At 44.7% G+C, this 14,760-nt stretch overlaps 2 protein-coding genes across 3 annotated transcripts in view; one reads left to right on the top strand and one right to left on the bottom strand.

The window, feature by feature from the left end:
- LOC149325131 (potassium voltage-gated channel subfamily KQT member 1-like) overlaps window positions 1-14,760 on the bottom strand; it is a 469,319-nt gene that overhangs the window by 324,998 nt on the left and 129,561 nt on the right. The window lies entirely within an intron of this gene.
- LOC149325132 (uncharacterized) lies at window positions 10,457-14,622 on the top strand. Its single transcript, XM_089563314.1, has 4 exons — window positions 10,457-10,859; window positions 12,097-12,190; window positions 12,281-13,344; window positions 14,563-14,622. Exons 1-4 carry the CDS (start codon window positions 10,707-10,709, stop codon window positions 14,620-14,622), a joined length of 1,371 nt encoding a protein of 456 aa, XP_089419440.1. The 5' UTR covers window positions 10,457-10,706.

Genomic DNA, 14,760 nt, shown 5'->3' with positions numbered 1-14,760 from the left:
ATCGTGTTATCAAGCAATAGCTGTACAATGTAATGAAAGCTAAGACCTTGAACGTTTAATAAAATGGCGTTGATAGTGCATCTCAGCAAACTCCCGCAGCGTGGCGCAGAGCTCTTTGTGAGGTAAATGGATTCTACTAGTTTGACTTCCCATTTGACTTCCATTTGATACTTTTGATGGTACGAACTAATGAATATTAATCTATTTGGAAGAAAACAGGCGTTGTAAATATGGAGCAAAATTCTTGTTTGCAAGATATGCCGGCAGTTACGCAGCGTCTGATATACTTTTACTAAATTAGCAAGAATATACTTCCCATTTGAGTTATACTTCCCATTTTAGCAGCAGCGCTCGAACAAAGAATGGCCGTCCACACTAATTGTGCGAGTCGTCTCATTACATTTAAAACGAATTTGATTGGTTGTATGTTGAGGTCGTCAGTGCCCTTATCTTTGCTGTTTTTTTAGTCCCAGAAACGCTGACTGCGTAGCACTATTTGTCGTTGGAGAAAAGAACGCGCTGTCTCTGTTAGAAGCACTTAGGTAAGGTACATACGACTTATTATGTTTGTTATTTGCAAGGCTAACGAAATAGTTATTAAAATATCTGCTAGAGGCTTTTCTGCAAGAACTCTGCCAACACAAAGTATTTTAGGTCTGATTTGCTGCATTTAGTGTGCGTTAGGAGTACGTTCAGAGTGTGCCCCCAATTCATTAGCGTGACAAGTTTGAGCGCTACAGCGAGCAGATTGGCATTATAGCGAACATACTATTAAAATATATATGTTCAACATTCCGGCGAAAGCTCAAAAGTCACGTGATGAACAAGTGGAAACGAGACTAAAAGCTGGAACCACAGCTTGACTGCCCCCCCCCCCCCCCCCCCCCCCTACATTAATACGACAGGTGGCATTTGACAACAAAACTTACACAAGAAAAACAGAAAGAAAAACTTGTTGACGCGGTAAGCGTACGCGTGCAATGCTGATAGTAAAGATACATGGAAACAGAACCTGATGCTCTGTGGTGTAATTTAACGAAGGGAAATTTATAAAGTCATCAAAAAAATAAAGCCGTATTGAATTCTCGCATGTTTGAGATGGCAGCGCAATTGCAAACATAGCCGTCTGAAAGACGAATACATCATAAGTGAGATGGCAGTGAAAAATCAGTTCATGGATTATTATACAAGACTAATTCCGGATATGTACTGTTTAAGTTGTATCGAAGAAAAATGTTCTTGAGCTGTCTAGCATTCAGCTGTAAAACGCCGATGTTTTTAGACAAGGAGGAATTTAAGATAAAAGGAATACGCTGTTTTAGGGTTTGCACAGCGTAATTTGTTCTGCAGGAATCAACTTTCTAGAATTCGTGTTTTCTTGTGAAGTCACGTGACGAAGCTTTCACGGATAATTTCCCTAAAATTTTCAGGATATTGCTGTTCTGCCTCCTTTCTCTACTTAATGCGAGATACAGGTTGTAATTATTCATCTCTTCCACGTGCAATAGAGTGAGCTTTTGAAATAATGTCTTAACGTTGGAATCATATACAGAGTGTGTAATAATTTGAACTGCCTTTCTCTGTAGTCTACCGAGTGTCTGCGTACTGGTCACTCTTGTCGTACCCCACACGAGTACGGAATAACTTAGATAAGACGAAAAAAGAGAGTTGTATAGAAGTATCATATGGGCAGGAAATACTTGTTTCGGTAGAGCGTACCAATTACGGACGCGTCTTGGCGATATGTATATTCTGTGTGCCGGTCCCAAGTCATCGTTTCCTTAAAAATGACTCCTAAGGTTTTAAATTCGACATTTACAATGCCGTTTAAGTATATATTAAATAAAAATGGCCCTAAAATAATTCCCTGTGGGACTCTCGATTGACTACGAGTTAAACCTGAAGAATAACCGTTTAGCTCAATATATTGGACACCATGTGAGAGGTATGATTTAATTAGCTGTAAATGTAATACAAGAACACCGCATTTTTTTTAATTTTTCACAAGGAGATCTTGTTTAGGGTAATCAAATGCCTTTGTAAAATCTAGAAGTACTCCTAAAACACACTTTTTAATATATCTAGTTGATAAAATGTATTCTTTTTGGGTCAAGCAAAGAAAGTTGTGTAGATCTGAATGTGCGAAAGGCATACTCAGCATCAGTTATACTGTTTGTTTTTCAAAAGTTTCAAAGCGCACTAGCATAAGTTTTTCTTACCCTTTGGAGAACACGGCAAGGATAGAAACTAGGCGATAGTTATTTAGATTCTTATGATCACCTTTCTTAGCCTTTCCTTTGGCTATTTGCATGTCTTAAAGAAAGACGCCACAGCTTATGCACAAATTAAACATATGTGCTAGGACAGGTGATATAACATCGAGGACATAATTTACCGGCTTCATATGCATGTCGTGGACATCACAGCTGGTCGAATTTTTGGTTGAATAATCGTTAAGCACACTTCACTGTTCGTCACAGGACTGAGAAAAAATCGGCTAGGGATTTTTTTACTGAGGAACATTGCATTCTTAGGTAATACTGGTACAAGTAAATTTGCGAAGAGGCCATTGCAAGCATCCGCCAAGGCAGGTCCACATACCAATTCAGCATTTAACTTAAGCTCGCTAACGAGGCCAGGTCTAGACGAACAGCCAAGAACATGATCATGCATAACATCATGATCATGCATAACAAAGTCATGCATGACTTTGTTACAAGAGCACGATGATAGAGGCAGTAGAGCACAGCAATGGGACATCAATCCAGTAAGGGAGGAAGTAAATAAAGCCTTAGGAGCAATGCAAAGGTGGAAAGCAGCTGGTGAGGACCAGGTAACAGCAGATTTTTTGAAGGACGGAAGAAATATTGTACTAGAAAAACTGGCCACTCCGTACACGCAATGGCTCGCTCGAGTGTACCAGGAGCGTGGAAGAACGCTAACGTTATGTTAATTCATGAGAAAGGATACGTCAAGGACTTGAAGAATTACGGGCCGATCAGCTTACTTTTCGTTGCCTACAAGGTATTTGCTAAGGTAATCGCTAATAGACTAAGGACAACCGTAGACTTCAATCAACCAAATGATCAGGTAGGCTTTCGTAAAGGATACTCGACGATAGACCATAATCACGCTATCAATCAGGTCAAAGAGAAATCCGCAGATTGTAAACAACCTCTCAGTGGAAACCTCAGCTGTCATGCAGGCATAGCGGAATCGAGGTGTAAAAAAGCGCTATGTGAAAATATTGGAAAAGATTTATAACGATTGCACAGCTATCATAGTCCTCCACAAAGTCAGCATCAAAATTTTTATAAGGAAAGGTGTCAGGCAGGGAGACACGATCTCGCCAATGCTCTTCACTGCGTGCTTACAGGAGGTATTCCGGGGGCTGGAATGGGAACAGTTGGGGATAAGTGTTAATGGAGAATACCTGAGTAATTTGCGATTCGTTGATGACATTGCCTAGCTAAGTCACTCAGGACATGAACTGCAAAGCATGATCAGTGAGTTAGAAAGGCAGAGCAGAACGGTGGGACTAAAAATTAACATACATAAAACCAAAGTAATGTTCAACAGTCTAGCAAGGAAACAGCAGTTCGCAATTGGCAGCGAGGTGCTGGAAGTAGTAAGAGAATATGTCTACTTAGGGCAGGTAGTGACCGCTGATCCGAATCATGAGAGGGAAATAACTAGAAGAATGGCGTGGAGCGCATATGGCAAGTTCTCTCAGATCATGAAAGGCAGTTTGCCAATATCCCTCAAGAGAAAAGTATACAACAGCTGTATCTTACCGGTACTCAACTATGGGGAAGAAAAAAAGGGTTCAGCTTAAGTTAAGGACAACGCAGCGAGCTATGGAAAGGAAAGTGATAGCTGTAACGTTAAGAGATCGGAAGCGGTCGGAGCGGGTGATATCCTAGTCGAAATTAAGAAGAAGAAATTGGCTTATATAGGGCATGTAATGCGAAGGCAAGATAATCGCTGGTCCTTAAGGATAACGAAGTGGATTGCAAGAGAAGGCAAGCGTAACAGGGAGCAGCAGAAACTTAGATCGGCGGATGAGATTAATAAGTCTGCGGGGATACGGTGGCCGCAACTGGCAAAGGACAGAGTTAATTGGAGACATGGTAGAGGCCTTTGCTCTGCAGTGGGAGTAGTCAGGCTGATGATGATGATAGTTATGAGAACGAATTATTCCCCAGCCTGGTGCTCCCCGTTCCCCGTGGTGGTCTCCGTTCCTCGGCCACAAGTAGGCTTTCACTGCATGAGGCGGATTTAAAGTTGTTTGACGGCGGGACGAACCAATGACCCGCCAAAGCAACAGTTTGGTCCATTTACCACAAGCATTTTACCCCCGAAAAGCCGATCACTAGGCCTGTAGATAATCCCATTCAAAATGAACAGAGTTAACCTGAAAAAAACGAGGTGTTACTTTAGGTTAGCACAGCTGGAGTCCCAAACGAATGCAGCGTATTTTAGTTTCCTACGGATGAGTGTCTTAAATAAGAGGACATTAAAGGGGCTGCGAAACACTGCTTGGGGGGTACCGGCTATACTTCAGGTGGGTTGTTTATGTCACACAGATGCTGACTTAAAAAGAATTACAGGAATCGATGCACAGGAACGGGAGTTATTCAGTGAAGAACTTTCAAAATACAAGCAAACAAAACGCTTCCCTCAACTCGATTTTGGCGGGGCTTCCCACTCCTATTTCGCTCTCCCAATGACGGCACCTGGCGCAACCAATCAAAAGAGCCAGCCAGAGCACGTCGCGGAAGTTTGTACTCCATGGTTGCCTGCTCTCTGTAACTCGTTCTTGCTGAGACTAGCAGCGTCGTTTTCATGCCAGAGCGCCCCTGGTGGTGTATTTTTATTTTACTTGCTTTGCAGGGCTTTTATCTAAGACAAACAAGTTGTTTTTGTTGATCTAATATAAAACGCAGACAGGTGCCAAAATGTGTCTATTTATTCACACAATTTGAAGTATATTTACTGTTTGTCCGATCATCAAGCTCGCGCCAGGTGATGTCATATCCGCTGCTAAAACCCGCCACTGTGTGGCGACACCATCAGAGCCATGAAGTTGTTTTTGGGAGGACATTAAAATATTAAAAAACGGAATATACGCGGTATTAACGACGCTAATAGCACCATTATAACTCACTGTATGCAATCAACAGGTAAAACAGTTAACTAAAATTGTGTTTCTGGACCCCTTTAAGCGAGCTGGGGGCTGAAAAATATTAGGCCGATAACGATCAAGCATGGGATTGGCATTGTTGATAATTGTGTTAATGTGGACGGACCAAGTAATATAAGAGATTTCAATGCCGAGATAACGGTAGGAAGTAACAGATTCGAGAGCACTGTTATTTAGGTTATAGAGGCTAGGACTGGCAGAAATTCCTGTGACAAGAAAGGCTTTACATTTAGAGGTAATAATATCCTTTTTCCAGCAATCCCACCAATTAGTAATGCCATGTTCCAAGGCATAAGTATCATCAAAACTGGCAATTTAATGAAAGACAAGAAAATCATACCAAATAAATTAATGTTAAAAGATACGCAGTCAGGTAGGTCATAAATGTAAATTAGGAACAACAAAGAACCTGACACCGATTCTGAGGCACACCAGAGCCAATGTAACATAAGGAAGAGTTGCGATTATTGGCTGAGAGAAACTGGGAAAAGTTTAAAAGAAATTTTGCAAGGCAAAGTGAAAGGTTAGGTTCAAGATTTCGTTTTGCTAGTTTGTATAGGAGGAGTCGATAACAAACTTTTAAAATCATTCCTGAAATCAACACGTATGTGTCAGCTACAGAATATTTATAAATAATAAAATGAAGACTGTTAGTGAAAATGCTAGTTGTGTTGCACATGAAAGCGATTTTCGGAAACCATGCTGGGCGTTGTTGAAGAACGATTTAGTTCGAGCGATTGAGTTGAACGATTGTTTCGATCCCCCGTGCTCAGTGCCGCCGGGTACCCAGCGATTTTCTAATGGGTTCCATATTTCTCCTGCCCTGGGGTTCGGCTTTTTTGGGGTACAATGCCTAGGAAAAGGGCCTTGGACCAAGCAGTTGTGTTGACGGGCCAATGAATCGTTCCGCCGTCAAACAAAACTAAAATCGCCTCGTGCGGTGAAAGCCCACTTGTAGCCCTTATTTTTTCTCGCAAATCAGACAACCGGAAAAACCGGCTTGCCCAAGACCACAGTGGTAGTCTCAAGTACTCTCTCCGGAACGAAGGATCGCTTAGAGTGGTGATAGCTGAACTTGTACGTATGTTGAGACACGCTGATTAGACAGTACGGAGCTTGAACTTATCACTTCTCAGTGAAACAAGAAGCGCCTTTGCAGGCTGAGCTTTCGAAACTGGGTTTCCCCCGAAAGGGCCCAGCAGGGTTTGCGGGACTCCTCCACCCCTTCCTTATAAAAACGATCTATAGACAGTCTATAGCCTTCTTATTGACTCTATTGATTTCCTATAGATATTGCTTCTTGTATATTCATAGTCTATAGACTGTCTATTAACAAAAGTATGCTAAAAGTGGATGGCCATAAATCTATACATTGTCTGTAAACTGTCTATGACATTTTTATTGCCTATAGACTGTTCCCTAGTATTTGTCTATAGACAGTCTATAGACTTTACAGACAGAAGTCTATGACTCTATAGACTCTCTAAAACTTTTTTTGTAAGGGCTGAGGGAGTCGGATGCCGGCCTGGGGGTGACTTGTTTCATATCCTTGTTTCAGCGTTTCTGATCCTCACTCGGATGAAAAACCTGGTAACTGAATGAATCCTGGCGACAATCTCTGGGAAGCTTGTTCGAATTCGGCGGCGCCATCACTTGTCTTTCTTTTTCTGTGGCACGAGTTCGCCCTCGCGCTGTTGACTTTTGCACATTGCGTCAATGTCTGACTGTATGAGAGCGCTCGATGCTTGCATCCGCGTTATTGGTTTCTCCGAGCGGCGGAAAGGCGATACGCCCGCCATTGTTTGCGCTTTCGCTGACGTCACGAGCTGTCATCGAGCAGTGACAGCGGCAGCGTACTCTCAGGCGCCGGCGCAACCCGACTTCCGCTGTTTGGGTCGCACCCTTACATATCAGCCCAGTAACCAGTCATCTCTAACAGCTGAAGTCGGTGAGCGAATGAAGTCGTTTGAAGGCGTCATTATTACAAAAAATAGAGAGCAAAACACAAGGCTAGTTCTACATGTTATATATAGAAATCAGCGCAAAAAAACTTGTCCGTTTTTTAGCGCTGATTTCTATATAACATGCTTCATCAACTAGACCCGGCAGCTTGCTCTCCTGAACTGTAGTTCTACACGAGCGCCGAAAATTATGACCCCTGTCAGTAAACTCCGCAATAGCCCGCCGCGGTAGCTCAGTGGTTACGGCGCTCGACTGCTTACTCGAAATACACGGGTTCGACCCCGGCCGCGGCGGCCGAATTTCGATGGAGGCGAAATTCTAGAGGCCCGTGTACTGTGCGATGTCAGTGCACGTTAAAGAACCAGAGGTGGTCGAAATTTCCGGAGTCCTTCACTACGGCGTCCCTTATAGCCTGGGTTGCTTTGGGACGTTTAAACCCAATAAACCAAACCTAAACTCCGCAATCGAAATGTCTTGCCGGTGCAATGTTAAACTTTTAATTTTTGTCTTATGAAACCCTTGGCCTAAGTTAGTGAATAAAACGATTATGTTCAAATAACGCTCAAATTGTGCAGAAAAACGAGACTTCGCAAAGCAACCATTTCACTGCGTTACAAAATAACACAGTGAACCACGCATAAAAAGAAAGACAAGTGCGACTGGAATATTTCAGTTCACGGCTGGTGTTCGAGGAGTCGCCGAGAGCGATGTCGCTGTTTCCAGCCGCACGCTTCACGACAGGAACGGCGAATTACACTGGAGCGAGAGGAAAAAAGCGCCCAGCAAAGTAAAGTAAACCAGCTCGTCCCGTCAGCCAGTTTATCAGTAAAACACGTTGCAGGGCTAGTTCGTGATGCATTTTCCTTTCTTCAAATTTAAACAGCGCGAACTTTCCAGACGAATACACAGATATACCCGTCCTGTCATGTCTGCCTGTGTATTCGTCTGAAAAGTTCGCGCTGTTTAAATTTGAAGAAAAAAAAACACTTTATATCAGCGCCAGTTCGTCACATTTTGATCACCAACACAAAGTTCACGTAAGTCACTGCCACACAAACACTTTGTTTTTAGTCGATCATGTCACGTGCGTTAAAAGAATAGAACCAGCTTCCCGTACACACTGCGTAAATAAGCATTTTTGTTTGTTTCTTTCGCCCTGTCACTGCCTGGATTTTTGTTTCGTGATTTCATTTAGTTTTGTTCACAAGTAGGCTGTTTTATTCTTTTTTTTTTGCCATGATACATTTACCTCATGTTTTCATGGTACCCTAGTTTACCGGCCGAAAATTTATACTACTTCTATTACGCTATGATCAGCTTTGCTAATGTTTGTATTGTATGCTAGTTCACTGCTGGTAAAATTTGTATCGTACTGCGTTTGTTCGCTAAAATTCCCGCTGCTTGTGCTTTACGATTTTTGTAAACCGAATACTTTCCATAATTTTTCAGTTAGTGGGGGTATAAAAAAATAAAAATCCAAAATTGGTCAAAAGAGCAGCGCACGTGAGCGCGGTACTACATCACTTCGCCGTTGTTAATTTCGGGTGCTCAGCAAAAAATTGGGGTAAAACCAGTGGCAGATCACTTCTGTCCAGTCATCAGGCAACAATACACAAAAAATTGAAACAAATTTAAGTGATCGTGCAGCCATGCTTTCTTCGAACTCACGTGAAATCACCCTATTCATTCATCTAGCGTAACTTGCTACCAGGCGCCATCTTTCATGTGTTAGGCAATATCAGCTATGCCAGATCGTCACATACTATCTTAAACACCATATTTAGGGTACTTAAAACTGTGAATCATTTTCGATGTTAATCTGTGTTACGATGCTATACAATTTTAAAATCTGAAGAAGAGGCAAATTTTGGTGCCCTCCCGTAGGCAGCACTGCATAATACTGAAATGCGCTGGGAGGCTCGTATGTCACGAAAATCGACGCACATTTTTGTTCAGCCGGTGCGATGCGAAGGAAGCACGCGCTCCGAAGCATAAATTGTTCGAGAATCTTGAAGAAGTCTACCGTCTTAGCGCGTTGGGAGTGTGTAACCTTGCGTGCACTTGGCTGCATCTTCTCTTCATCGCTCGGAGGCGGAGGTGACTCGCCGGCGGAGAAGCACTAAGAAGGTCCCAGACGCTTCCGCCGCGCGTGACCAACGACGGCGCACGTCTTGGCGGGAGGGAGAGAGGACAATTGTGCTGTAAAAGCTAACTGGATTCCGCGCCTGCTTTGGCGTCCTGTGACAGATATGTGATGCGCCCTATAAACTGAGGTCACGTCGCTTCAGGCACCTAGCTATTGTTGCAGTGAATCAAGTGCTACCGCTCGGCTCCCGGGGTCAACCCACTGTTCGGCAAGCCCACAGATCTGGCCGTCTATTTCCAGATAGCTAATATCAAAATTATCGCCGACGTCAGGTACTTGCTTTGTATGCAGTTCAGTGACACGCTAAGGACATCAACAAACAGATGTCGGGCATCTGGTGGACACACACCCATACACACACCCATAGCACCAGTTACTGTGGTCGATAAATCCACCGCAGTCCGTACGATCTCCAAGCCGCAATCAGTGTCGACAATCTGAGCTGAGAAGCAATTTGTGATGGCAATTATAACACCACCACCTTGAGAAGTCGAATAAAATCAAGCTTCATTTGCTCTCAGGGAGAAAGACGGTGACGGGTAAAAGGCGCATAACTACGGCTTGACAAAGCCCGGCCACCTATGTCTGCAGTTCAGTAGTATTTCTAGTAGAATGCAAGAAACGACACTATACCGAGTTCATATTTTCACACTTCAGTTCGCAGACCAAAAGACAGAGAGAGAGGCCGTAATGGAAGTCCGCGTCTATGTTGGCGTCGCATTCGTTGACTAGAAGAGCACACAGACGAGTACTACACTGGCGCTCGTGTGGTACGGGTTCCTTGACGTCGCAATGGTTGACACCCGCACAAAACATGACGCACAGAGCTCTGATCACCGCTGGCTGCCCTTATGAAGACAGAAGAGGTCGAGAAGGGTTCCACCCATGGTGCCGCCCGCAGGGGCGAAAGCGTCGTGTTATCACCACGCTCCGCGTTCGGACCAGTTGACGTCTTCGAAGGCTTCGTCTGCCGTTCCTCCAAATTCAAATCCACAACCTCTGTGCGGTGTCAGTGCACGTTAAAGAACTTCAAGTCACCGAAATTACCCAAGCCCTCCACTAAGGAGTCCCTCATAGCCTGAGTCACTCGAGAGCGTAGAATTCCATAAACCCAAATTTAAACCGAACTAGGGTGCCTCGATGCCTGCCCGCCGCGCCGCCGTTCAGGGTGGTGACAGCCTTTGTAACGCTCCGCGCCGCCGTTCGGCAGACGCGCCGCCATTTTGGTTCGACGTTGCTGCCCGTTGCACGTGTCTCCCGTGCGGTCGACGAGTTGGTGAGGCGGCATTTTCGTGCTCTCGTGAGCAACCGACATTGAACACATTTTCGCACACGTTCTTGCAGTGTAACAGTATTCTTATCGTTCGCCCGTGGGTGGGTGAACAAGATAAGAGAATGACGGGCTGCTGCGTTCCGCTGTGCAGCGGCTCATGGAAAAAAGGACTGCGGACTTTTCGGTTTCCCCGAGACCCTGAGAGAAGAAAGAAGTGGGAGGCTCAAGTGAAGCGGGAGAAGTGGAAAGCGACTGACACATCGAAGATATGCGAGGTATGTGATCGAAGCTTGCTTGTGACTCGGAGTTTGATAGGGAAGTTGTCTAAGTTGGTCGGCCGTCGTTTAACGCGTAGCATTTCTTCTTCATACGTGACGTGTACAGAATGTGTCCATAGAGTAACATAGAAGTAAAGAGCGGACACTCGGGCCCTTTCGCGGCCGAGTTCGGCGCTTCCCCGTTTCCGCCAGATGGCACTGAACCTGCTAATAAAAAAAAAAGAAAAAGAGTATGGTCTTGGCATGTCTTGGCTTCCTTCTGCGGAGTGACTGATGCGCTCATTGTCACCCTGACAGAATGCACGTATAGGTTCACTGCCGCTTGCCAAGCGCACGCGATGCGTGGCATAACGCCTTTGCGGCTTGTGGGTGACGTGTTTTGCCGCGGCGTCCAGGCAAGCGATCAAAGCCAAACGCTTTTGACGAGCGTCGAAACTTGGATAATCGTTGCGTGCTCCGTAATCGTCACGCTGGTGGCCAGCTGCTCAGCTGGGCAATGTGACACCGCCTCTTCCGCGAGAGGGGAGAACGCACAAGACGCAATGAAAGTATCGCCTCTCATCTCTGAGGCCAGTGCGTTTCCCCGGGTCCGCTAGGTGCGCTGTGCACAAAAGTCGGCCGCTGGGGCCTACGGGAGTGTCCGCTCTTTACTTCTATATTACTCTATGATGTGTCCGCGGTGGCTGTGCAGCCTATGTTTAGTATACAGCCGCAAGTGTTATATCGTTGGATAGCTTATGTCCAGTATAACTACGCTGCGCTCATTAGAGGTTTCAATTAATTACTGCTAGTTAATTGTAATTGGATTGCTGTTTACGCTGCATTATTTAGTCATATATTTTTGGAAAGCCTATGTAGGGAGACTTAGGTGCCTTCGGTAGTTTTCCCTTTACTGTTCTGTCTTGTTTGTTTGCAGCTGCAGGTGCGCATGCTTATGTCGCTCTACTTAGTGCGCGCAACGTGTCGCGACTCAGTGCACCTTCACTGCGATCCTGATAGCGGTACGTGAATAATCGAGGTGGTATAAGCCGAAAATTCGATGATGCGAATTTGTTTCAGCATCCCAGTAAATAACCAAAATGTTAGCAGTGATCAGCTCGGTGGTGTCAATGACACTTTCGTGAATATAAGTGCATCTGCATGATAGTTCAGAAGAGCCTGTCCTGCTTACTCTGTGTGCTTGCATGTGTGGCCTGCTTGTCTCTAAGATTGCTTCCGTGTTAACATTTTCTAGCGTCACTTTGAGCCTGACCAGTACGAAAATGCCAGACAAGACGGGCGGCGGCTGCTGAAGTCTACTGCAGTTCCGACTCTCTTTGATTTTAGACGTAAGTAATGATTTCTTGTGAGTCACTGTGTTGCTTCCAATTACAAGCGTTATGCTTATTGAATATGAATGCCTTTATTTCTCCATGCAGCGCAACCGAAACGCAGGAAACCTCCTGTGAGGCGACGAAGTTTAGCTGATTCTGCAACTTCAGCTACCGAATCATTTCAGTCGACAGATATTGCCTCACCCGGACCTTCATCTCCCAACGATCAGGAGCTAGACACAGGTGAACTCTGCATTAGCGATAGCAGAGAAGAAGAGGAACAGAAGGAGCACTGTGACATCTTGGATGTTGACTCACTGTCAACGAGCGAAATGCGGAAAGCTCTCCAGGACATGCAGAAGAAAAACTCTCAGCTTAAGGAAAGTCTGTCTGTCGCTAAAAAGAATATCAGGACTGCTACGAGGCAAGCAGCCAAGCTAGAAACAAAGGTCACAATGTTGACTGCCAACTTGAAATATCTGAACGAAGACCAGAAGACAGCTCTAGAAAGGCAGGATAGAACATGCCGCACGTGGAGTGCCGACACAGTAAAAAAGGCACTGCAACTCAAGTTCGCCTGTGGAAGTACAGGTTATGACCTCCTCATAGAGCAAGGCTACCCCCTGCCATCACGGCGCACACTATGTAGAAGATTGCAGCATCTGTCTTTCAAGCCTGGCGTGCTGCATGAAATATTGTCTGCAATGCAAACAAAAATATCTTCAATGAAAGATATCGAAAAAGATTGCATACTATTTCTTGATGAGATGGAAATCCGGAGTGGGATAGAACTTGACCGTGGCAACGATACTCTGCTTGGAATGATAACATTGCCTTCATCTGACCAGCCAGCAAAGCATGCGCTTGTCTTTATGGTGGGTGGCACAAATACCCGTTGGAAACAAGTAATTGCTTTTCATTACACAGGTGCTTACGTCAGTGGAGATGTGCTCAAGGACTTCGTATTCCACCTTATCAAGCTCTGCACAGACATTGGCCTTCGTGTGCGGTGTGTCACTTCTGACATGGGAAGCTCCAACCGCGCGATGTGGAGGTCACTGAACTTAAGCAGCTCTCGCAACGCTGTAACAGTGTCCAGTATGCCGCATCCCTTCATAAGCAACGAGACACTACATTTCATGCCAGACCCTGCCCATGTGCTGAAGAACGTGAGGGGACATTTTGTTCGGAAAGATCCGATGCACCTGAGTAGCGAGATAGTTTCACGGTTCAACTTACCGACAACTGAAATAACAGTCGAACACGTTGAGGCTCTTTTGAACTTAGATAGCGATCAGCTACAAGTTGCACCTAATTTAACCCATGTGCATGTGTCCACTGGGCACTTTACAAAAATGAAAGTAGGAATAGCTGTACAATTATTTAGAGAGTCGCCTGCAGCTATTCGGTATTATATCGAGCAGCGGCTACTACCACCTAAGGCTGAGACAACTGCGTGGTTTCTTGAACTGATCTCAAAGTGGTACTCCCTGATGACAGCTCGCCACCCAGTTGTGGCTCTTAGCTTCATGAATGAAGAGAAATACAGGGAAGCAATTTCAGTGCTAAACCTCACTGTTGAGGTCATTAATAGCCTAAGCATTGGTGTGAAGAAGGTATGGAAGCCATGCCAGGCAGGTGTTGTTATGTCGACGAATGTTATTTTGCAGCTGCACATTTTTCTCCTGAAGGAATGTGGATACAAGTTTGTATTAACAGGACGGTTTGCACAGGACTGCCTGGAGAACTTATTCTCTGTTATAAGAATGCTGAAACCAGTCCCGAGTCCATATGACGTGAAAAATGCCATAAAGATTCTTTCCGTGAGCCAGTTCTTGAAAGTGCCAAAATCCACCAGTTATGACACTGATGACAGTGAGTACCTGGTAGACATTTTTTCTGCGGAAATTAGGCACGTACAGCAAGAAGTCCCAGTTGACGTAAATGATTTTGATTTTGAAGATCTTGAACCTCTTTCTCATATTGAAAGCAACATTGTGGCCCATCTAGCAGGGTTTCTGGTGAGGCCACTGCTGTCAACTGTAACTTCTTGTGCTGTGTGCACAAAGGCGCTTACTGCAGAAGAAGTAGGAGATGAACATGCTCTTGTGCAAATGAAGGAATATGTGAGTGGTGGAAGGAACCTTACTTACGTTAGTCGCGGAGCACTGAGCCTCGTTGAAAGCTGGGAGAGTGCCTTCAAAAAGTTTTCTGAGGAAAGTGACATATGCCGATTGAAAAGCCCCATGAAAACTTTGAGGCGCATCTTGGAAGAATGTGTACCTCCTTTTTCGGTGCACTGCAGTGACCACCCCACTCTAAACAAAAGACTACTTGAGCGCTTTGTAACGCTGAGGCTACGCATCTATTTGCGTTGGCTGATGCAGCCTGATGATTCATGTGACGGATATGGCAGCAAGACAGTCGCTGGTGCTAACCTTGAATAAAATTTATTTTGCAAAATTTTCGCAAGCTACCTGTTTTCTGTAAACCTCACTGAGTGCATGAAACGACCGCTGTTATTAAAAACACATTTAAACGTCCGCATTTGCCTTAGAGATATGATTATGCAGAGTGCTATTATG

Source organism: Amblyomma mixtum, chromosome 10 (genome assembly GCF_055824585.1).
Source record: "Amblyomma mixtum isolate Tamu chromosome 10, ASM5582458v1, whole genome shotgun sequence".
Lineage (NCBI taxonomy): Eukaryota > Metazoa > Arthropoda > Arachnida > Ixodida > Ixodidae > Amblyomma > Amblyomma mixtum.
Note: the sequence above shows the minus strand (reverse complement) of the source record. Positions and strands in the feature narration are given on the sequence as shown.